The sequence below is a fragment of the Rhinolophus ferrumequinum genome, chromosome 9 (assembly GCF_004115265.2).
Source record: "Rhinolophus ferrumequinum isolate MPI-CBG mRhiFer1 chromosome 9, mRhiFer1_v1.p, whole genome shotgun sequence".
Classification (NCBI taxonomy): domain Eukaryota; kingdom Metazoa; phylum Chordata; class Mammalia; order Chiroptera; family Rhinolophidae; genus Rhinolophus; species Rhinolophus ferrumequinum.
Window position 1 is genome coordinate 10,939,387 of NC_046292.1, and position 25,195 is coordinate 10,964,581.

General features: G+C 40.0%; 1 protein-coding gene across 1 annotated transcript in view; it reads right to left on the minus strand.

The window, feature by feature from the left end:
* FBXO42 (F-box protein 42) overlaps positions 1-25,195 on the minus strand; it is a 76,919-nt gene that overhangs the window by 25,196 nt on the left and 26,528 nt on the right. The window contains 4 exon segments of the mRNA XM_033113518.1: positions 6,337-6,471; positions 13,125-13,241; positions 15,615-15,680; positions 15,683-15,880. Of these exon segments, the coding sequence (XP_032969409.1) occupies positions 6,337-6,471; positions 13,125-13,241; positions 15,615-15,680; positions 15,683-15,880 (516 nt within the window).

A 25,195-nucleotide genomic window follows, 5' to 3' on the forward strand; every position in this document is an offset into this window, starting at 1 on the left:
GATTACAATGTACACAATTGTACATTCATAATCAACCACCAGGATTTCCAGGCCAGGATTTCCAACGGCTTCTGTTGTAATCCATCCTCAATTATTTTTTTCTGAGTGATAAAGTGATCACAGAGAACTTCCACCAGTTGCCACATCTAGCCATTCACCGGCATCTGTAACCATATATTCCTTCTTGTTCCTGTGGATGAACGGTCAGTGTTCCTATCCATGGTCAACCCCTCCACGTGAAGGGAGGCAGATTCTGCCTTTCTCACTACTCAGGGACACTGCTCTAACAAGTCTTCCTCTCCATCCAAACCAACCCCTCCCTCGAGGTTACTCCCATCAGCATATAAATATGTTACAAAATCTGCCATCTGAAAAAACAACCCTCTCAATCCTAGTCATCCCCACTTAGCACCTCATTTCTCCGCTCTCCTTTATAGAAAAACTCTTCAAAAAATTCACGTCTTGTTTGTATGTACCATCTTCAACTCTTCTCTTTTATTCTCTTAAAACCATTCCAAACAGGCTTTCTCGTCTTTACCACTCATTGACAATACTCTTTATTGCATTCAAGGTCAATTCTCAGTCTTCATATGACTTGATCTCTCGGCTGCGTATAACATGGTTGATTATTTCCTCCTCTCCAGGAAACACTTTCATGTATGGTGGCTTCCAAGATGCCACATTGCCCTGGTTTTCTCCTACCTCCCCAGGGCTCCTTTTCTAGTCTTTTGCTATTTCCCCCTCGCCTTTCTGATTTTTAAATGCTGGAGGCTCCAGACTTAGCGTCCTGTCCTTCCCTCACTCCCTTGGTAACCTCATCCGGTCTCGGGGCTTTATATCCATCTGGGTGCTAATGACCCTCACTTGGTATCCAGACAAACGTCTCCCCGGAACTCCAGCCACGCTCATCTCCACCTGGATGTCCTCATGGGCATTTCAAACTTAACATATTTCCTACTGAACTGCTCATCTCTCCTGGACTTGGCTGAACTTGACCACTCACTGTCTTACCCAGCTGTTAATGGCAGCTCCATTCATTCAAACGCCCAGGCTGAAAATCCTGTAAGCTGTCCCTGACTCCCCTCTCTCTTTCACTCTCCATATCCCAACTGAGGGCGAATCCCCCCGGCTCTATCTAATCCACCCAGTTTTTCTCCTTCTGCAAACAGCCTAGTGAAAGCCACCATCATTTCTCACTTCTCACTCGGTTACTGTCACCACTTCTTAGCTGGTTTCCTCATTGCCACACTTGCCCTCTTACACAGTCTTCTCAGAAACCTAAGTGACCAGCCATGTTGCTCAAAGAATCTGAGAGTCTTTACAATGGCCAGAAAGGCTTCCACATATGACACCTTCTCCTGCACTGTGTGTCCCCCTCCTCTCCTAGCACGCTCTCCTTTGTTCAGTCTGTTCCAGTCACACTGGATTCCTCCTTATCCCTTGACTGTCGAAGCACACTCCAACTTTGGACCTTTGCACTGGCTAGTCTCTCTGTTTGGAATGTTCTTTCCTTAGATATCTACATGGTTCACTTCTCGTATAAATCAAGTCTTTGTTCTAATGTCACCTTCTCCAGGAGGTCTACCATGATCACCCTCGTTATTAATATAATGCCCTATTCCCGATCCCCCGTGCCATGCTATAGTTTTGCTGTAACAGCATTAATCATCTTCTAACATACTAGAGTACGTATTTGTCATTCTACTATGACCTCCCTCATCTGACTTTAGCTCCATTAGAAGTGGGATTTTTGTCTGTTTTGTTAAGTAATGTATCCCCGGCATCTAAAAACAATACCAGGCACAGAGTAGGCAATCTATAAATACTTGCTGCATGAACAAATGAAGGATGAGAGAAGAATTAACTGAACAAAAGGAAAAACTGTGCTGCCATTTAAGAAGTCAAGCCTCTGTTTTAAATGTCAAATCCTCATAACAACTAATACTTGATACCACCACTTAAATGTTTCAAGAGATCAAAAACTAAACTTTTTCCAAACATGTATTCTCCATTTCAGCAAATGGTCCCACTATCTAGCTAGCTGCACAAACCTGAACATAAATCGGCCTTGTTTGACCCCCTTACTCTCCCATCCCAATTCATCAAGAAGTCCCATCAGGGCGGCCGGGTGGCTCAGTGGGTTAGAGCGCGAGCTCTGAACACAGGGTCGCCGGTTCGATTCCCACATGGGCCAGTGAGCTGTGCCCCTGCAACTAAAGATTGAAAACAGTGACTGGACTTGGAGCTGAGCTGCACCCTCCACAACTAGACTGAAGGACAATGACTTGGAGCTGATGGGCCCTGGAGAAACACACTGTTCCCCAATTCTCCAATAAAAAATTAAAGGGAAAAAAAAAAGAAGTCCCATCAATTTTAACATAAAAATTCAGCTCAAATTCCTCCCCTTCTCTTTATCTCCACTACTCGGACTCCAGTCCAAGCCACCACAGTCTCTCCCCTGTAGTATTTTGATGGCCTCCTATTTGTGTTTTCTGTTTCATTTTCTTGCCTTCTTCAAACCACTTCCTAAATAGCGGCAAAAGTGTTCTTCAAATGTAAATTGGGTCGTAACAGTCCTCTGCTCAGAATGTCAAAGTCTCACAGAACCTGGTCTACATCTCAACTCCATCGGTGCTCCTCTACTTGCTCACTATGCTGCGTCCACAAAGGTAGCTGTAGGTCCTCCAAATGTCCTATTTTTCACTGGCCCCAGGTCTATGCACATGCTGTTCTCACTTCCCTCCACTCTTCATCCTTCAGATCTCAGTAAAAAAAAAATGTTGTCTCCTGTTTTAAAGTAGCTCTCCCCCTCTTATTCTGTATCGCATTCCTTGTTTGTTTCCTTCATAATTTCTAACAATTTGCTTACTCGTTTTTTGTTTCTTCCCCGTTACAATACACGCTCCATGAAGGCAGGGACCACACTAGCAAGTGTAAAAGGGAGGAGGAACTGCTTCCCTGGAAATGTCTGAGAAGTGCTGCTGGAGGTCGGTCGCTCTCATTCCAGCACTCACTGCCTCCACGCTCTCTAGATGGAGCACTTCTATGATTTCAAAAGGAATTCAAGACAAGGTTTCACTGGCAAATCGCATTAACTCCAACTGCTACGGACTGAACTGTATCCCCCCAAAATCATATGTTGAAACCCTAACCCCAATGTGATGGCATTTGGAGATGGGACCTTTGAGAGCTAATTAGGTTTAGATGAAGTCACGAGGGTGGAGCCCTTATGATGGGATAAGTGCTCTTGTAAGAGGAAGAAGAAAACACCAGAACTGTCTCTCTCTGCCATGTGAAGACAGAGCAAGAAGGCAGCTAGCTGTCTGAACGCCAAGAAAAGGGCCCTCACCAGCACCCTAAGCTCAAGACTCCAGCCTCCAGCATTGAGAAATAAACTTCTCAAGCCAACCAGGTGTACGGTATTTTGTTACAGTAGCCTGAGCTGACAAGATGCCGACCAAAAGGAGAATGCTCTAGTGTAATCCAATAGAACCAAACAAACAGGTAAAAAGACCACTGGCGCAGTCGCATCTCTGTCAAGACTCTCCACTGCTCGTTTGATGATACTCTTCCCAAACGGCTACACTCTGAAGGCCAAGCACAGCTAAAGCTATTGCAATAAATACTCATCGCTTGCAAATGCTCAAATGCTAGAAGACTTCACACCTGGCACCGAAGGGTGGTGAGTAGCAGCCCCCCTCAGCCCAGCCCCCCTCCAACCTACCCACCTCCAGGCACGAAATTGGGTGACTCAGGCGCACCAAGACGTATCAACAACTGTGTTTTGTTTCAGAAAGACTCATTGATGTTTCAGTTAGAAAAGTAATTTTGGTTGGGACTCATGACAGCATAGAGAAATATTTCCTCAGGCGATCTTCCCATGGATTTCTGCCCTAAATGAGAATCTCATGGGACTCTTTATTAAACTATTATTTGTTTGCTCTTTTTTTTTTTTTTTGAGTAGACATTTCAAAAGCTCAGTTTTCCCCCCTCTAAACTAGGCTCTAATTGTAGATTAGAGTGATGCAGCAACTAGATTGAGATATTTCCTTAAAAAATTACTTTAAACATTCAGGAGCTTACATGTTTTATAAAAGGGAACAGTTTAAACACTGTAATTTTTTTTTTTTAAAGATTTTATTGGGGAAGGGGAACAGGACTTTATTGGGGAACAGTGTGTACTTCCAGAACTTCCCCCCCCCCCCAAGTCAAGTTGTTGTCCTTTCAGTCTTAGTTGTGGAGGGCACAGCTCAGCTCCAGGTCCAGTTGCCATTGCTAGTTGCAGGGAGCACAGCCCACCATCCCTTGCGGGAGTCGAACCGGCAACCCTGTGGTTGAGATGATGCGCTCCAACCAACTGAGCCATCCGGGAGCTCAGCGGCAGCTCAACTCAAGGTGCCGTGTTCAATCTTAGTTGCAGGGGGCGGGAGCCCACCATCCCTTGCGGGACTCGAGGAATTGAACCGGCAACATTGTGGTGAGAGCCCACTGGCCCAAGTGGGAATCAAACCGGCAGCCTTCGGAGTTAGGAGCACGGAGCTCCAACCGCCTGAGCCACCGGGCCGGCCCCTAACACTGTATTTTTAAAAATTCAGACTTGTAGAATCTGAATTACCATGTCAGTTATTTCTCTGATACTCCTATCTTGGAAATTTCAAAACACAGTCTTTAAACTTAGTGGTTAAAAACAAAATGTCCATCTTATAGGGACAAATAAAGAAAAATAAGCAACGTAGTTGGCAACAGGCTACTAAGGTCCCAAAGTCCAGAGCTCCACTTCTACAAGAAAGAGCAACATCCACACCCAAATTATCAAAGGCATCAAGTTTGGTTACAAAATGGAGAAAGGCAGTCTTAGTATTTTGTGACTGGAACCAAAGCTGCTCTGAAATGGAACCTGGACAACAAATACAGTGGCAACAGGATGCGGAAAACTGAAAAGATTGTCCTGCATTTTAGAATCTGTGATTCCAAATACTAATCAATATTGCACTAAGTGCAACAGAGAACAAGGGCTAGAAAGGAAACTCTCCAAAGTGCAAAATCGTGAGGGCCCTAAAACAGTACTAACCTCTAAAATTTTTAAAAGATTAACACTTGTTCATCTTTCCAATAATTTTAATAAAGAGCTTCATTTGTACAAAACCCAGTCTCATCTGCGAGTATCCACTGTCGGTATGCTCCTCCCTCCTCTATTTGCCTACTGCAGGGGGAAGGAACAGGAGCTTTTACAGCTTTGGGAAAGCAAAACGTAGCTCCTTCTCATAAAAAGGTTTTAAGCCCCTGGCCTAGACATTTATAGCAGTCATTACAGAACTAAAGGGAAAGATAAACTAGCCTTCCCAACCCATTTAAAAATAGAATCATCTAGTCCTACACCCTATACGTATCTCCCAGAAATTCAGTAACTTTTTCACAGTTACATGGAGAATTGGTGATTATGCAGGAAATAAAACTCATGTCTCCTTAATCTTAGTCCAGTGCCCTTTTAATACACTATGTTGCCTTCCATTTGGTAATCAAAGTAGTAAATCAAGACCTAAATAAATTGGGAATCTGCACATAGAACCCGAATCTCCTTAGTCCCAGAGTGAATCCCAAACTTGAAAAGCCAAATGAAGAATGCTTGGGGAAAAGCTTGCTAACAAAGCTAACAGAATACTTTGTACTCAGCGGACTCTATTTCTCCATCACATCAGCCCCTCAAACCGTGTCTTTTCAAACTGTCCAGCCGCTATGAGCGCAAAATCAATTGTGCTTTTATTCTTTTCCCCAAAAAAGGTTAGGTCAAAAAGGAGAAAACTAATCTGTTCCTTCTGCCAGAATTTTGGCATAGTGGGACTGTGCAGGAATGCACCTACTGTGGAATCTTCCCACACTCCTGAGTTGTTCAGAGTAACCAGCAGAGGCATGTTCCATACACTCCCCAAATATCTGAGCTGGCAACAACAAAAGACATTCAGAGATCTTAGCCCTGGGACAATAGCTTCTGTCAGTCAACTACAGTTCTCACGACTCGGTGTTTCTGCTCTTACTTCAACTTCATACCAAAGAACCTATCACACCTGCACGAGTACTTGAGAAAACCACGCAAATGAATTCACACAACAGTACAGCAATGTTGGCAGGGCACCAACACTAATGATAAAGTACAAACTTTTAAAAATCCAAAGACCTTACACAAGCATATTACTCTTAGAATTTACACAGCATATCTGACAAAGAACCCCGGCCCCGTTAACCTGTCCTTGAGACCAACACCAAAAAGGATTAAGTAGTTTCAATGTAAATGGAGTCACCTGGTGAGAAGGCAAAGACGAGCATCTTCTCTCTTACCTGAAGCCAAAGGTCGGATCCACTCCTTGCTATTCAGGTCAAGTCTCCAGAGGTCATTGAAGGCAGCATTGCAGCTGCTTTGGGTACAGCCTCCAAACACATACATAGACTGGTTGGCATCATAATAACACGCACCTAAAAAGAAAAGCAATAAATAAATAAATAAAATAAATAAATACATAATGTTTAATTTTGAAGCTCCTCTAACATCGTCCCTATCTTTCAACGATCAAGTAGTTCACATCTTTTGCAACTCTGTTACCGGGTACCAATTTTCTATAACCAGCCTCTTGTCTTCAGGTTGGTCAATATCACATTGACCTTTAAAATAAGGCCCCGGAAAAAGCAAGGAAAATGTTATTTCTGAGCACACTAAGCAAAGTGATAGCAATGTTTTGAAATAATTCCAGCAAGAGCACAGGAGAATTCGGATTAAGAGTGCTCAATGAATAGACTTTCAGCACGCTGCATAATTAATCGTAACGTACGTCATTATCCTTTAGGCCTAGGGAAAGACAGTGCTAACAGATGTACTCTGCCTTCCCATTTCTCTCTAGTCCTCCTCTTATTTTTATTGTCAAATAAAACCTGAAGCACAAACCAACAGACAAATCTTTATATAAAAGAGAACGACAGAAAACAATTGTAATCAATGCCATGAACTAACCACACAGAAAGACCAATGTAGCTCAGGGATCACAGAAGCAGTGTGGTCCCAAAGCAACTGAGAGATAAGCACGACAGTCATTAAGCCCCTAGGTGTATCCAAAAGCCACCAAGGCAAGCTGGTTGGTACTGAGTAGAAAACTAGTGCAGTAAGTGACATTTAAAAAGCACCAAGGTCTCTGAGAAGAACCCTTTTAATTAGATGATTATACACCTCCCAATGGGCACCATTCCAAAGAAAAGAGGCAATGATTGTGAGGGGGGCTATTCCCCTAAACCAGAGAAGACCAGAGCCAGAGTCTAGACGACAGGCTTGAGCAAAGCTAAGGTCTTCCACTTGGCTTCTCACTAGAAGCTCATGTGCGTCTCTATCCTTTGGAAAAGATCACCACACTCGTTACAGTCCCTGCACTTACCATCTGGGATCCCAGGAAGAGGGCCGAGCAAAGATTCCCTTTCCATTCATTCCATGCATACCAGTGGGAGAAAAGACCTCTCAATGCTCATGGGCAGCTAGGCTCGAACAGTTAAGGGTCATATAAAAGGGAAGGGGAAGGGGAAGGGGAATTCAGAGAGTCAACCCACTAGTGCAGGGTTTCAGTGATCACACCACTTACCCATAGGTCTAGTCCAGTTTAGCACACCACTGTTTTTAAGACCTCTTCTGAACTCTGGCACCACTTAATTCAAGTTCAAAAAAAAAGGAACTGCTACTGCTATTATCTATGTGATATACACTAGCTCTGGGAACGACCACTTTTGTTTCTTAACTCAGCCCACCCTTTAATGAACCTCTGCACTAAGAAGGCCACGTCAGAAAACTGGAGGAGTTTAAAGGTAATCAAAACAGAGTGTTTAGTCACTACATCCAGTAATCTCAGTCAGTGGAAGGAGTAAATTCAAATCATCACACCTCTGACACTGTGCAATAATGGAGCTGCAGACTTTTTAAATTAACGAACAAATTAAAGAGACCAGAGATGTGAACAAATGAAACACCAGCTAATCATCAAAACTCACACTTACAAAAAATTACTACATTTCCAGAACTCAAACATACAATGAATGGTACATGAAGATTTAAATTACCTTACACCTTCCACTGACTGCCTTTGCCTTTGAAAATAACTTCTAATCTTTATCTAAATCACTTTTTTAATCCACGTTCCAGTAAGAAAGTCTATTAAGAAGTAAAATCCTATATGAAATTCCATTGCTCATGTTTCAAATTTGTTAAAAACTACAAATAACGAAGGATCAAATTAGATGACATTAGACCAAAACAATAATTACTGGAACCACATTTTAATCTCCACTAAAGGAGCTGAGCTTCAGACAGTTTGGTCTTCTCATACCTTTCTTGAATAAGCTACTCCAACAAATGGACAATTTTGGACTGAACTAACTGGTACGAGGCATAAAAGAACATTCTTTTCCTCTTGATAATCCATATCTCCAGGACAGAAATTAGCAATGTTCTATGGCTTCTGAAACCTTAACTTGTGTCCATTATAACAATGTTTAATAAGACAAATTCCTGATTTCATAACTAAAAGAGTCAAGGGCTCATTTATGCCTCACTATTCTTCAAAGATCAACTCTTGGCAGCTGCTTCCTTTGTGTAGCAAAAGAGCTCAGGGCCTTTATTTATCAAAGAGGTAGCAAACATTCTTCTTCTCTATTTGGATTGAAAACCCAGCCAGCAGCTGGGCCCCATGAGGTTCTGACCACATGTATTTTAATCCTATACTAAAATAAGGCGATCGCATTTTCCTGCTTCTCTTTGAGCAAACAAAGGTTTCTGGAAGAGGAAGGCACAGCCCAGACTATGCAAAGATACTATGACTGAAATGACAAGTTTCACACACTGTATTTTCAAAGTCCAGCACTCAATTATCAACGAAGCTCAAAGAGGAAGGGAGTCAATTTAGGCAGCTATGTTTAGAACTCAGATATAATGGAATGAGAAAATGGTCATCAATAATACACTCAAATATTTTAGGCATTCTACTGAACTTTGTTTATTGTCTATTTTTATTTAAGACACTTACATGCTGGTCTGGGTGGGGTGGGAGAACCGGACAAGTTCAATGGGCGTTTTAAAAAAAAATTAAGAATTTAAGCAAATACCAGTGCTCAAGTAGTCATTTCCCTTTTACCAAAGTTCTCCACCCAAGCAGAGTATTTTCCTTTCAGAACATCTAGACCATTGGAATGTGCTATACAAAAGTTATAGTTCATAGTACAGTAAGAATAGTCTGCTAGGAAATAACATTAAGAATGTTATTCCAATTGCTCAAGCTCTTCAATTTTCAGAAATGGGTTTGATTGCTCCATGAACAATTATTGCAAGACACATACCCTCAAGTTAATATCTAACAACCCCCATTGAAAGACAAGTCAACTATTCATAATTACACACAATAAGCAAATGGTTCTTCGGCATTCCAAATACTTCCGTACTATATCACAATCTTCTCAAGTGCAAGGTCTTCCGGTTGTTTCCTGTTTTCCCGGTGCCTGGTAGTCACTCAGTAAGTGTCCACTGAACTCCCGACTTTTTGTCCTTTCAGATGTTAAATTCCCCTCTTGTTTCCCCACTTGTCTCCAGGGAAAGGTCCTGAGGCATTTATCCATGCTTAAAGAGACTATGCCTCACATCTACAAGCCAGGACACATTTGATAAGGACTATAATTACATAACTATGGAACAAGCAAGGTTGGTTATCCAGTCTGGGCCAGCTGGCCATAGCCAGGAATCTGATTAGCATGTGTGTGGAATGACCTAACCACATTTGGAGCCGAAACATTAAAACATTTTTCAAAGCACGATGCTGGAGACTCAATAGACCCCTACATCAATCTGAAAGGACATCTTATATTAATGAAGGCTTGCGTGACTGGTCATGCACACACTCACCAAAAAACCACGAGAACTGGCTTCATTTTACTTCCCCTTCCGTTTTGGTCCCAGACTTTTACATAGGAAAGAAGCTGTACTGCTCATATCTTTGTTACATTTAATGCCACAGAATTTCATAGATTATCAACTACGAACCAGGTGTGTGAAAGGTATACAGATGTGTCAAGGAACAGAACCTGCTTGTCCCTCAAATAAGACAACAATTTTGTGGAGGAGCATCAAAGATACCTCTTTAAAAAATCTGTGGTACCTTTTCTTGGAGTTCAAGGGAAGATTTGAAAAGAAATTTTAAGTAAAAAGAAGTATCAAAACCCAGCAATCTCTGGATTCTCATTCTCCCCTCTGTGTGAGGACCCAGCAAGAAGGCAGCTGTCTGCAACCCAGGAAAAGAGCCCTGGTCAGGGAACCACCTTGACCTTGAAATTCCAGCCTCCATAACTGTGAGAATAAATTTGTTGTTTAAGCCCAAAAACAAAAACAAAAACAAAAGCCACCCATCAATCTCTGAACTTCTGTGGGCTTCCTCACCACACTATTCCTTTTCCTTCCCCCTTCAAACAACTGCCTCTACTTTGTAGTAACACTCTTTCAAAAGCTAGTTAACTGAAAAATATTTTTCCCCTCTCTCATCAGAAAGCTGTACTGTTGTTATAATAATTATTCACCTCTGAATATTTCCTATTCTGGTTTTATTTTACCCAGATTCATTTGATTTCCCTCACTTAGGGTTCTAAAACTATTTTTTCAAAAAAACTGTCTTAAAGTTACAGTCTTCAGACTTTAAAACCTTGTCTTTACTTCTTATTCCAATTATCTCTAGGTAACAGAAATTACTGCTTCCTTAATAAATACTGGACCTAACATGGCTCCTCCTGCAATTTCATTAAGTATTCTCAGCAAGTATTCATGTTATAGTCTATTGCAGTGATTATCAGTGTGGTCTGTGGACTGAAATAGTCACAACCCTTTAAAAACTATTTTAATAATAATAAGATAGAGGAGAGACACAGGGGAGGAAGCAGGAGTAAACTGCCCTTTTCACTGGGTCGACATCTGCACGAAGTCTGCAGAAGCAAGGCGGGTAAAGTGGCTGCAGCCGGCATCCACCAAGGCCAGGCCCTCGACTCTAGTGATCGCTGCGTTCTTCACTGCCACACTGACAGCTTAAAACAAAGTTGTGACTTTACAGATCCTCAAAAGGGTCTCACAGACGCCCTCCTCCCCAGAGGTCCAGGAATCACATTTTGAGATCTATTGCTCTAGGGGGTTACAACAGCACAGGTAAAATAGCTCCTTGGGAGAACTAAAAACACAGCATTAGTTTGGCTATTCCTTTGATCTATTTAGATCCAATTCAAAGACAATGAGTTACGATTATTTACTGAACTGTCTTCTGGGTACAGAGCATAACTGTGATCTGGGGTAGCCAGCCTCTAAGGTGGTGTGTAATGATCCTCAATTTTCTGGCATTTCCACAATCTCTAGGTGACCAACAGAACACAGCAGAGATTATGGTGTCCACCTCAGAGGTGAGGTCGTAAAGACACCATGGCTTCCGGCGTGCGGCATGCCCTGTCTCCCTCTCAGCTCACTGATTCAATGGGAAGCCAGCGCCGAGCCGTAAGCAGCTCTGTGAAGTCCAGGAGAGGAGGGATCTCCTCCCGCCAACAGCCATTTGAAGTAAGCCCGGAAGCAGAGCCCCTAAGCCAAGCCCCCATGAAGCCTTCTGGTGATGACGGCCCTGGCTGTCGGCCTGTCTGCAAACGCATGACAGACCCTGACCCACAAGCTCTCAGCTGAGCCACTCCAAATTTCCTGACCCTCAGGTACATGAGAGATAATAACTGTTGCTTTAAACTGCTAAGTTTCGGGGTACCTTTTATGCAACATGGATAACAATACACACTCCTTCCCTCCGGAGTTCAAAGTATAGTTTAAAAAAAAGACACGTACATATTTATAAGCTAACAATGAAAGACATTGTGAGTTCAGTGCCAAAACAACAGGGTAAGCTCAGAATAGGAAGTTTTTTCTGTGGGCTAGAGTGTTGAGAGGAGGTTTCATGAAGGAGCTAGAACTTTAACTGAGTTTTCAAGGAGAGGCAGGGTTCTGATAAGTAGATGGGAATACTCCCAGGAGGAAGAAACAAGTACAGCAAAGTGATAGCTTGACAGAGGAGGCTCTTGGGAAAAGTGGGAGACGAAGTGGTAAATTTAGACATAGCTCAAATTAAAGAGGGCTCTGAATATAAGACTAAGTTTAGCTTTTATCTTGTAGGCAATGGACAGGCACTGAAGGTTTTTGAACAGGGAATATAACTAAAGCAGTAATTATGAGAACTTTCTAGAAGGTGTCCCCCCTCCCCTCAATGAGATTTCCTTATGCAGAACCATTAATAAGTATACATTTACTGGCCTAAGATATACCACATCTCAATCTTACTTGATGGAGGGATATAAATCATTAATAGACTAAAATGTGTCTACAAAATCAATTAACTGGAGAGGTAGTTCTAGAATAATTAAAAAGACTCCAATTACATCTATTTGCCAGGACATTTATAATTTTACCATTTACATTTGTATTTTGTAATCAATAACCTTCACATTCAAAAATCGTGTGACCCCAGTCAAACTCAGTCTTTGCTGAACATGCTAAAATAAAGAATTATTGTAAGACTTAGTGCTAAGCTCTGGCTACTCCCTAAACAGGATCTCAGAAAATACCCTCACGCATGCCTTTCCTTTGTTTTCCTTACACGATGTCAGATGTTTTAAAAAATTTAACCGTAATATCTTGACCCCTTCGCAGTAGACATACTAGAAAAATTCAATGAAAAAGCATAATATAAAACTATACCAAAGTGCCTACAATGTATTTAGTCTCATGACCTTCACCAATTCTGACAGTAAAATAATATAAATTCTCATTTTACATTCTCTTTATTAACAAGTCAAGCAATAGGGAATACAGTCAATGGTATTCTAATAGCTATGTATGTACGGTGTCAGACGAGTAGTAGACTAGCTGGGGTTATCACTTTGTGAGGTTTGTAAATGTCTAATCATTATGTTGCTTTGTACATCTGAAGCTAATAATAATTTTTTAAAAAGGCGGGGGAGTCAGACAAATACATGCCTCCAAAGTAGTTTTTAGAAACACAAGCAGGGTGAGATCTCCTTTCATAGTAAATACTTACTGTGTGAGAACCGCTGAGTGATCGGGGTTCCAGGATAAGGGTACGTCCGACTCTCCCACTGGATGTTTCCTTCCTGGACGGCCTTTATGAAACCATGATAACACTGGTGGGCTACACCTAAAGACAAAAATAACAAATGCCTCAGCCTGGACACTTCACTTGTAAATCAAGTTATTAAAACTACATCTATTTAAATGTCTTATCATTCATAAGACATAAGTTTCTTTGAGGAACTCCAAATTTATTTGATTTTTTTCATTCAAAGAAAGAAAACAGAATCCTAGACTTACAAAACTGGAAGATCCAATCCTTTCATTTATCAGGTTCAGGAAGGCTAAATGACTTGCTCAAGGTTACAAAATTAGCTCACACTCTAACTCTGTACCCTTAATGTCATAACATGACACAACACATCAAAGTAATTGTCATTATTTACTCCAAAGCAAAGGGGCTGGAGGACAATTTAGCTTTGTGAGAAAGAGTATGGTAAAACAGTATCTGGAATATAACAGGTATTCAGTAAATATCTATCATTAGACCGTGCAATCAAGCATTCTCCATCTTAAACAAGACTTAGGGTGATACTGAAGGGTCAATGTAGGTTTGTCACTCATAACAAATGTACCATCCGGTGGAGCACGTGCATAGTAGGGGAAGCTGTGCATAGTAGGGGAAGCTGTGCATAGTAGGGGAAGCTGTGCATGTGTAGGGCAGGGGGCATATGGAAATCTCTGAACCTTCTGCTCAATTTTACTATAAACTAAAACTGCTCTAAAAACAAAAGTCTGTTTTTAAAAAAGTGAGAGCATCATGTGCCTGGAACAATCTATTTTTCTAACACATGAAATCTTATTTAAAAAGCAACACTTTTGAATGAAGAGTACAACCAATTATGTTCCATTATAAAAGAGTGTACCATTCTTGAATCTATGCCACCTTAGTGGATCCATAAGCAGGATCACTGTACTTCCACGTTTCCCAATGACGATCACTGTCCCTTGGTTGAACTCACAGTGAAAATTGGAATATTAAACAGACGTGGTTATTTTTAATATGTGACAGCAATTATACACTGGTGAAGTAAATAACACAGATTTGCAAACGTTGAACTAAGGTAAGGTGGTAATGAATAAAAGACAGACACACAATAATAGAGAAGGAAAAAAAGTTGTCTTGGCAGTGACTTCCCCCAGAAGATCTAAAACTGTTGAACACGTGGTTACAGTTCCTTTCTCTTTAAAAAAAAAAAAGACCAAAGTAATATGAATGCCAAATGAAGCCTAAGAATAAATTCATGTATGTGATTAGATCATAACCCCTTGTCTGTGATTCTCCCACCTCTATTTTCGAGGTGGAAGCATCAATTTTCACAGCATAGGGAGCCAGCCTCTCCTGAAGAGTCCATTAACTCTGCCAACAGAAGCAGGCCGTGCGTACCAGTCTTACCAGTTGTGAACAGGTAAGTAAGTGTAGGTAGGGCCCAGCAAGCAGTTTCAACACAGCTGGTCCTTAGCCCTCCAGGTTGGGCTTTGGGTAATTGACAAAGACCGCCTGCTCCACGAGAGCCACCCTGATGCAAGGAAAAGATTTTAAGACTGATTCTTATCTAAAGGTTTTTCTCTCTATCCCTGGCTGCCTTGTTCCCCCCAGGAAAGAACAAATTGATATAACTTTTGCTTTGATCAAGATTATTCAACTGGCCTCGTCGTCTTCATTCAAACAAATGGGCCCTTTCCACCTAAAATGGAATGAAGCCAAATAACTGCTATCTATTAATCAAAAATACAACATAGTTAGTGACCTCAACATTTAGCTAAAGTTGAAATCTTGATTAGAAAACAAGAGGGACAAAAAAGGAAAAACTCGTTTTAAAAGGAAAGATATGCAGAAGGCCTGTGCTGTTTAGAGATAAAATCAAGGGGTAAATGCTCTCACAATTGCACACAGTCAGCTGCTTGAAGAGACACTAGGGTCTCCGCATAAAGCACCTGGACTTTAAAGACAGATGGCCTGACGTGAATCTCTGACCCTCCACTTACGACCTGTGTGAGCAGGGTAAGTTATCCACCTGTGCCTCATTCAGTTCCTTCATCCATTCCAGCTTGCTGAGAGGATCATGGAGCAGTTAACAATCGTGCCTGACAATGGGAAGAGGTAGGTTCCTGTCAGCTATTACTGTTATCCCATGGCCATCCATGCTCTGCTTATTCAAGGACAATACAATTTACCAGATCAACTCTAAGCATATGCAGAAAGAATCTTCATTTTAAAACTGCAAATTGATTGAATACTATCTATAGTATTCAAGCTGTTCAGAAAATTAACCAGGATAAAGAGAAAAGGAAAACGTACAATATTTGTTAACTGTCTAACATGAAATTTTTAGAACCACAATAAATTTAAGGGAGAAAGAGAAAATAAAATTGGGAGTTTAAAAATATTTATTCAAATAAATTTTAAATAAATAAACCTTTCCACTTTCCACAGTACCTTTGATCAGTCGATACCACTGTTTGCAGACAAGGGCTGCCGTTTTGTGTTCCTGGTCCGGTGAAGAAAGGACAGGATATATTCCAAAACTTCTTCTGGCAGCTCAGACATGGACCTATTATGTCTAATCTCCTCAACCTCCAATATTGGGTGAGGCGCCTCATCTTGCTCCATTGTTCCTTCCAGCACAGTTTCTTCTTGGTCCACAGCCATGAAACTGTCATCTTCACTGTCTGAGGAGCTGGCCATGACATTCCACTCAACAGCTATAGTGGGAAAGAAACAAACATCAGTATACACTGCTAGAAGTTCTGAAATAGCTCAAGGCCTCTGCACCCAAGCTGTTCATGATTCTTTTAGACCTTCAATACGAAATCTGTTCTTCAGCACTTTCCCACACTAGTCATGAGCCACCTTAATTTGATAGGCGCAGCTCAAGTACCAAGCCCATCCCAAATATTTAAAATCCCTAAAGGTTTCTCATTGTATTTTTTCTCTCCACTGAAAACCAGAATGGTAGCCAAGTTCTTGTACAACCATAAAACCAGAAAACTTATTCTCTAACAATTTCCCTGACTCAAGGATCTGACTGGCAGATAGCGAAGGGAAGAGCAATTAGTCTCCCTCAGCCAGTAAGACAATTCAAGACCTCAAACTCAGAGGAAAACTAACTGTGGGTGCTACAAAGAGTAATAATATTCTGAGAATGTGGTTTTAGAAATAAAAGTTTTTCTAGCTTTTATACAATTCACTTAAGAGGACAATAAATGTTCCACGAATAGGCTTATCTAGCTAAAATACCAAATACAAAGCAATATTTATACCAGAAAAATAACAGATATAGGAAGTAAAAAACTAAAAATAATACAAATGCCCATCAACAATAGAACAGATAAACTGTCATACTTTCACACAATAGAATACTATACAGCAAGGAGACACAGATACACGAATCTCTCAAACATAATACTGAGCAAAGAAGTCAGAAGAGTACATATTACATGACCACGCTTATATCAAATTCAATTTATACTGTTCCAAGTGAGGATAGGGAGACTGGCTCCCGGGGTGCTGGTAAAGTTGTTTCCTCACTGATCAGTGGTTACACAGATGTGTTCAGTTTGTGAAAAATTCACCAAGCTGAATACTGAGTGCTTACTGTACTTCTCTAAAGTTTACAAAATAAGCCATATCAACAGTTACCTCTAGTGGAGGTAATGAATTTTAAAAAATTATTATGGATGATTTTCAAATGTCTTCCCTGTGCTATCTGTATTCCCTCATTTTCTAGAAAGAGCTAAAACCACGCACAGAGGCAAGCAATGCATTTACACCACTCTGATATTTCATGCAATGCCTGAGGTTAAAAGAGTAAAATGAAGGAAATAGGGTGATTTACGTAAGAAGTGTGTCACAGGTTAGATTCTCCAGGAAGCAGACGCTAAATTAGAATTAGGAATGAAAAAGGTTTAACGGAGAGAACGCTTGTGAGAAGAGGAGGAAGCCGCATTGGGCAGGAGGAGCCATCAGATTGTGATGCACAGCTGCTGACGGTCCAGCAGAAAGCTCAGGAGCGAGGGCGGCCCTGAGAGGACTCGAGCTCAGGTGAAAGGGGAGGCTCTTACCGGGATCACTGCTCTGCTCGGCCACTGGCTGGGGTGGCTCCGGAAGACTGTGACCTTGGCTTCAAAGCTGAGGCAGACGCTGAAGGGACTTCACAGCTTCTCTAGCTACACTCCTTACAGATGGGCAGCAAGTCCTTTCTTGAAGGGGCATGAGTTCATTTTATTATTGTTTACCATCTCTATTCTCCTTGATCATATGCACCTACCCTGACCATTCACTATGCCAGCCACCGTACAAATTTCCAGCATTCCCTCTACCACTGATGAGAAGAGCAAGAAATAATAGAAGCAAAAAAGTAACCGTGAAGTATTCTTTGGGGTGTTACGAAAGATATGAAATGTTCCAAAAGGTGAGGAAACTGGGGAGAACAACAACCAGAAACCTCCCACCTCATCGCTACCACGCCTGGAATGCATATACGAATTAGGTACAACATCTTAAAAACTGGAAGAATGATCACGTTCAGGAAAATGAAAACGTGAAGCACAACTCATGAAATTGCTTCCAAGATCATTTATCCACCAGATTAGCTCATGATACTGCCATGTGTCCTAGCAAAGTGCCTGCTAGAATCTTGATGGTGATGATGGCTAACTGGAGTAGTGGAGGAGCCTAAATCCTCCTCGCTGGGGGGGGCGGGGGGGCGGTGGCAAAGGACAGACAGTGGCAGTTCCCGCCATTCTCCAAAGTAGAGAAGTACTGTACTAGGCTCACTGTAAGCTGTATTAGATAAAGAATCCTGGATAGCTGGCCCCTCTGCCCTACATTGGGTAAGCTGTTTCAGCTCGTGCTTAACTTGCTAGAGGGAAGGCTTTCCATTTCAAGCCCTAACTCCTATCCTGAAGAGTACAGTCATGTAAAATATGAACAAAATTAGAATTATTTTCACCAAAAAAACCCAGTAAGATGACTTTTCTACTGGAAAAATATATGTCCCATATTCCTTCTTATTCTTTCCCCTGCAATTATCATTTCTCGTATCCCATTGGCTACCTTACCTAATTTATCGACTTCTCATATTTTTAACCCCAATCAGCCCTGAAATTCACCAATGAAAAGAGTTCAAAGAAACCGATTCCTTGAGTTTGGCTGCATTTTCCACGTTGGAATTAAACCCAGCATCTCAAATACAGCTGCCCCTTTATACAACATCTTGACAGACTGTGAGCCTAGGGTCTGCTTCAGAACAAACTGAATCAATGAAGGCTGCAAAACGTTACTTATATTACTCTTTTTTCCCAAGCAAAATAGATCTGTTTGGCTCAATAAGACATGGACTCCCTTTCCAAATCTCCAAGTACAATTAGCAAGCCTACGAGTAAATAAAGGGACTCACACTTTTGTGATGCCCCGTTTTAAGCATTCTCACCACACAGCCGCTTCACCGCCGCCGTCCACAACGAGCATCGAGTCCAGGCTCCTGAGGGCATGTCTGCCAACGTGGCCCTGAGCACATGCCAATGAGAACATACAGGGACGGGCTCAGATGCAATTCCTCTGTCATTACATGCCGGCATCAATTTGCACTGCCCTTCATTTTCACTTCCATGATTAGGTAATGAAATCATCACTCATACTCCCGGAGGGCATAGAGGCATTCTGAAACAGTTTTTCATTTTTTCGTGCCAACAGAAGCCCTACAAAACATTTCACACGTAAGTGTATTAACATAATGAATGTGGTTTCATGAAAGTCTTTAAGAGAAATCTTCCTCACCCTTCACACTTGTGTTAGGCCTTCTCAGCTTCCCCAAAGTGATCAAGTCTTTGGGAGAAACCACAATCTGAAGTCAATTTACAGGCTTCTGAGCTCCTTAAGGGCAGAGACCATTTCCTAAGCCCCTTGTCTTCCTAGCACTAGACATTCAAATGAACCAAGGACAGTGCTCGCTTCGGCAGCACCTACATAAATGAGCCGCGGATTATTGACATTTCTGCTCACAACACGCTGGTGCTGACGTCACGTGATTTTATAATAGAAATGACATCATTAGTACATCCAGGAAAACAGCAGACCCTATCCTTATATGTCACTGGATGCTGTCAAGATATTTTATTGGTCAGAACGAATATACGTCTCTGGTTCCTTGAATTTTGACCTTTTAAGGTGTACACTGGCCGGAGCGTCTGCTGCCAGATTCCCGACCCGTGCCCAATGACCCATGCTGGTGAAAGAGGAATGGTACTAAAAGACCATTTATCAGGCCCAGTAGCATCTTTTCCTTTGAAAAGTTACTATCCTACATCCAACTAAATTTAAACCAGCTTTTAAAATCTTTCTGAAGTACAAATTAACATTAAATTTTGAGGTCAGGAGATTGGCTACTATTTCTAGCTATGACGCTGTGTGACCCAAGGTAAGTAACATACAGTAAGACAGGAAAACCTCCATCGCCGTAAGTAATGAAAGTTCCCCACCTACTTCATAAAGATTCTGTAAAAATAGCAGATATCAACAAACCACTCTGAACTCAGAGGAAATCGATTAAAAGAAATTCAAAATGGGAATAAAACTAGTTTGTGATCCCTGTAAAAAGTAATTGCCAATCCTAGTATAATATGATTAATCGTGCCTGTGATTTCTATACAACGAGACATCTGACGATCCCCTTGGAGTAATCACACCTTTATGAAAATTAGAATACATTTCACTTATCTAAAAGGAAGCCGGAGATTTAAAATGCAATCAAGCTTATTCTTTACAACTTCAAAAGGTTAAAAAAATGTAATTGAGGGAATTTCTTACTGATAGTAAAATAAAGCACTGTGACTTAACTAGAGAATGTATAGCTAGATTGAATGGAAAACACCTAGTTTTCCCTCAGCAAGAGGGCTTCTGAAGCTTCAGGGGCAAAGTAGCAATCTTGCACAGATGTCATTATGAACTCATGAGGTCACTTACTTCAGCAGCACTAATGTGAGCTAGAAAGTACTGAATGCTACTCTCGAAAATATAAATACTGTCAAAGGAGGCTTCAGCAGACCACAATACGATTCAATCTACGATGATAATAAATCTCCTTACGAATAGGCCATTGTTATCATCATTGTACTAAGTCAAATGAAAAATATATGAAAAGGGAGAAAATGGTAAAATATAAATTTCTACCTTACTTCAGGCACTCAACAAACATCAGCGGAACATTTGCTATGCTTGAAAATACTGTGCTCAGATCCCATGGGAGTTACAAAAAGAGGATATGCCACTACTTCCTCTCAAAGAGATTAGCTCAGGAAGAGCCAGACACTTAAATAGAGAACACCAACACAGGACAGCCCTGTGGCACAAAACAAGAAGCTTTAACAGTTCAGGAAAGAAAGAGATGACTTCTAACTAGTATGAGAAGGAAGTTAAACAGAGGCAAATATCTGAGCTTTGAAGCATAGGTAGGATTTCAGAGAATGAAACGGGGGACGGGGAGGAATGAAAGACTTCAAATTACTGTCTCCTGAACTAATATTCTTTGCTGCTTACAGAATTACCTTTAGGACAAAAAGGTAAAATCTATTTTTTTTCTTGATGAGTGTTTTACCACATGTACATACATACTACTTCGTATTTTACCTGTATTAATAGACGCTCCTAACCTGGAGATGCCTTAGTTCCCGACAGTCAATGATTTGACAAAAAAGTCTAGAAATAAAATATTTGGCATAACTATTGTTGCTATTAGCAAACTGAGCTATTTTGACAATTAAATTCAGAGGGCTGCTTCTTAAAAGCATTCCAAATTTAACAACAGGTATCAGCTGCAGTGAGGTGTTTTTTTTTAATGGTTAACTCCTCAGTGTGTTATACAATTAAAATCCCCTTTAGTGAAACAGAAAATAAAGTATTTCCCAAACTACCCATCAGTACACTTTTTTTTTCTTTACAACGGTTGATATTAAATAAAAGCACTTTGTTACAGAATAGTAGTCAAAATGGACCAGTTCTCAGAGCCATTCTCCATATTCATATGTAGCAGCCAAAAGATTTATTACTAAGCATAAATGGTCAAGAAAAATGTACTTGTTTCAATCATCAATGGAGATAGTCTAGGTTCTGCAAATTCTATATGGAGAACCATACATTCTACAGTCAGCAAAATGTTTCATTTGATAGAAAAAGTATAATGGAATTTTAATATCCAAATTTACATTTGTGAGAGCTTGAATTTTAGATTTTTAGTAGTGATATACAAAGTATAGAATAATTCTGGTTGTAATAATTTAACATAAAGCAATGATTTGAAACAAATGGCTTTCACTTGTAGTACAAATCAGAAAGGAGGTAGAGGGGGAAAAGGGGCATTAAAAGGTGCATTTTTCTGGGCTTAGAAATTTTTTTCCTCTCAAAAATAATTATTTATGAAAGTAATAAAAATGCAAAGGGGGTAAATAACCATACTGTAACATTAATCAACTGTGTTAACTCAAAATCATATTAGGCTACAGAAACGCTCAAAGCATACCTACCTCTCCGTCTCTGTTCCACAATACGAAGTACCTGCCTGCATACTAGCAATTATTATACAGTAGTTCCCCCCTTATTCAGTGGGGATGCATTCCAAGACCCGCAGTGGATGCCTGAAACCTCAGATAGTACCAAACCTTATATAAACTATATTTTTCCTATACATACGTACGTATTATAAACTTTAATTTCTAAATTAAGCATAGTAAGAGATTTACAACAACTAATAATAAAATAGATTATAACAATATACTGTAGTAAAAGTTATGTGAATGTGGTCCCTCTCTCAAAATATTGTACTGTATTCAACTTTTCACTTAAAGGAAGCACTTTACAACTTCTCTTTGTCATATGCAAATTGCCGGCATCACTACTCTTGCAACTTGGGGTCATCATTAAGTAAAACAAAGGTTATTTGCACACAAGCGCTGTGATACTGTAACAGTCAATCTAGGACTGAGGTGGCTCCTAAGTGACTAAGAGGCGGGCAGCAGACGCAGGACAAAGGGATTATTCATATCCTGGGCGGGACAGAGTGGGATGGCTAGAGATTTCGTCATGCTACTCAGAACAATGCGTAATGTAAAACATATGCATTGTTTATTTCTGGAATTTTCCACTTAATAATTCTGGACCATAGTTAACTAGGTAACTGAAACCATTGAAAGAGAAACCGCGGATAAGGAGGGACTACTGTATTGCAGTTGTTTCTCTTCTCCTCTCTCCTTAGGCAACAGGGTATTATTCTACTTTCTTCATCTTTATAAGCACTCAGCAAAAGGCCGCTGAACGAATAAGCAAACACAATTTTTTAAATTCATTTTAGAGTCAACAACAAAACCTAAATGTTAATATGTAGCTATTCCGATGAGAAAAACAGAAATTTCGTATCAAAAATTAAAATAAAAAATAGTAAAATCACAGAGTTCGGATGGCTAAAGTACAAAACTAGAAAAGAAGGGTAAAAATGGAGCACGAAGAAGTAGGAATTTTTAATCTTACATTAAAATGCACAATATCTAAGCAAATCATTACTATTTTTAAGATATTCAGATTTTTCAGCCATCGTGTTCCCTTACTCTGACAACACCGGAGGAGTATGCAAAGACCATTGCATGCCAGATTCTCTCAGCCTTTTGGGGAAAGGTTCTATCACAGTGGTTCTCAGACTTCTGAATTTCGCAGATCAGCAATTTTTTTGGACTGACATAGGAGAGGACTGACATAGGGTCAATAACTTCATTTTCCCAAATAAGGACAAAAAAACACCCAAAATACACTCACACACTCCCCACCATCTAATATTATCATAAGTTTCATAAAAGGACATTTAAAAACCTGAACAAGTTGGAAAATCATAACCTCTAAGGCTTTCCCTTCCAAGAAAGTGAACCTTACACACACACACACACACACACACACACACCCTCAAGACAACATGAACCTGAACCAGTATTTTTGGGAACCACTACTATGTTATGATATTTCATTTACCGCTTATTAGTTTTGTGAAAAAAAAATCCCACAGACAATTAAAACACGTTATATAATATAGACTAACTTTTGTTTTTACCAAGTGGATATCTTCTCTTTTGGCTAATTTAAATTAAAACTAGCTGTTCCCAGTCTGCTGGGAAACCATTTCCTAATGCTAGAAAAAGAGATGACGGCTACTGGCAAGAGTTCACAAAAGATAAAAGCAATCTGGTTTCTTTTAGAAATAGCTTAGCTGCTCTTTCCTTTAGTTGGCTGTTAAATGTATAATGCTTTTCTACTCATGTTGCCCACCCCCCTAACCCCCACCCCACTGAATTCTTAAGGTCTATAATTTTAACAAGATTTAACTGTAGCACTTTTTTTTTTTTTTTTTTTTTTTACTTTTAAACTGCAACTGAGTAGTACATCAGTCAAATTGTATTAGTTATTGGGGGTGATATAGTCAAACCATACAGTTTCAAAACTTCCCATAGAAGCTAAAGTTTTAAACAGGTTCTCACACAGATGCTATTTTATGCTGCTTTCAAAAAAAGAAAAGAAAAGAAACAAGTCCAAACCTCATTCCAAAATGATGTAAGTTAGAAAACTCTGAGATTCAGAGGAAAGCCTGTGAAATAATAAGGAAAAGAAAAGTCTCCCCTCGGTTAAGGATGGCTAAAGCAATCATCACTTTATGGCTTTAGTTTTAAGAAGGGCTAACATCTTCTGGTTCACTCATCCATTGCAGATTTATTTCAATGGAAGGAATACTTTTTAAAAATCAGGTTCATTTTATTTTGCATAATCAGGTTTATATTATTAAAGGAATAGTTTCTCTCATAATTAAAAAAAATTAAAGGCAACTTCTACTTTGATTTTAAATTTCTTCTAAATATATCTGTATATCTTAATACAAGTATTTCTGTTATTGCACAGAAATATTTGGATAAGTATTTTCATCTTCAGAAGAAAAAGTTCATGCAGAAACAGGAAAAGTTCAAGAATGCACTGAATTTGGCAATATTTATTAATTTAGAATGTCCAAAACTTTTGACTCAGCAAATTAATTTTCAGGTACCTTTGTAACACAAACATCCATACATGTGCACGAAGTTGTATACACAGGTGGAGGTTTGCTGCATCTTTTCTGTAATGACAAAAACTTCCAACTACATAAATGTCCATTAATAGGAGAATGGCTAGGTAAATTATGCTATATCAGAATTTAAAGCACTAGGTTTTAAAATATTTGGGTATCTCAGCATATATTGACATAAAGAGATCTCCAAGACAAACTATTATGCAAAAAATGCAAAACAATATGATTAATATTCTTTATGTTAAGGAATATATCAATGGCTGCCCACCAGAACCACCTGAGAACCATTAAAATTCAGATTACTAAGTCCACACAAACCAACCAAATCAAAATCTTGGGGAAGGGGGCAGAGGGAGTTGGATCCCACTCACTTTTATTTTTAATGAAGCACCCTGACAACTCTTTCACAGCCAGATCAACAACAATGACAAAAGAACAAATCAAAATTATATATCCACAAACGAGGAGATACCTATGTATATAAACACATAGAAAATGATCCAGAAAGACACACATCAAACTTAAGAGCATCATGTCTAAGGAGGGAAAGAAGGAGACTTTGTCTTTTTTAAATTGATTTTTAACAGCCAAATACATCATAGATACAAAACTGTATAGAGGTGCAAGCACTGTGGAAAACAGTATGGCATTTCCTAAAAAAATTTAATCAGAATTATCACATGATCCAGCAATTCTACTTCTGGATATATACCCAAATGAACTGACTCAAACAGGTATTTGTACAGCAATGTTCACAGCACCATTGCAAAAAGGTGGAAACTCAAATATCCATCAGCGGGTAAATGAATAAACAAAATGTGGTATACACACACAATGGAGTATTATTCAGCCTTCAAGAGGAATAAAATCTGGACACATGCTATAACACGGAAGAAATCTGAAGAAATTATGCTAAGTGAAACAA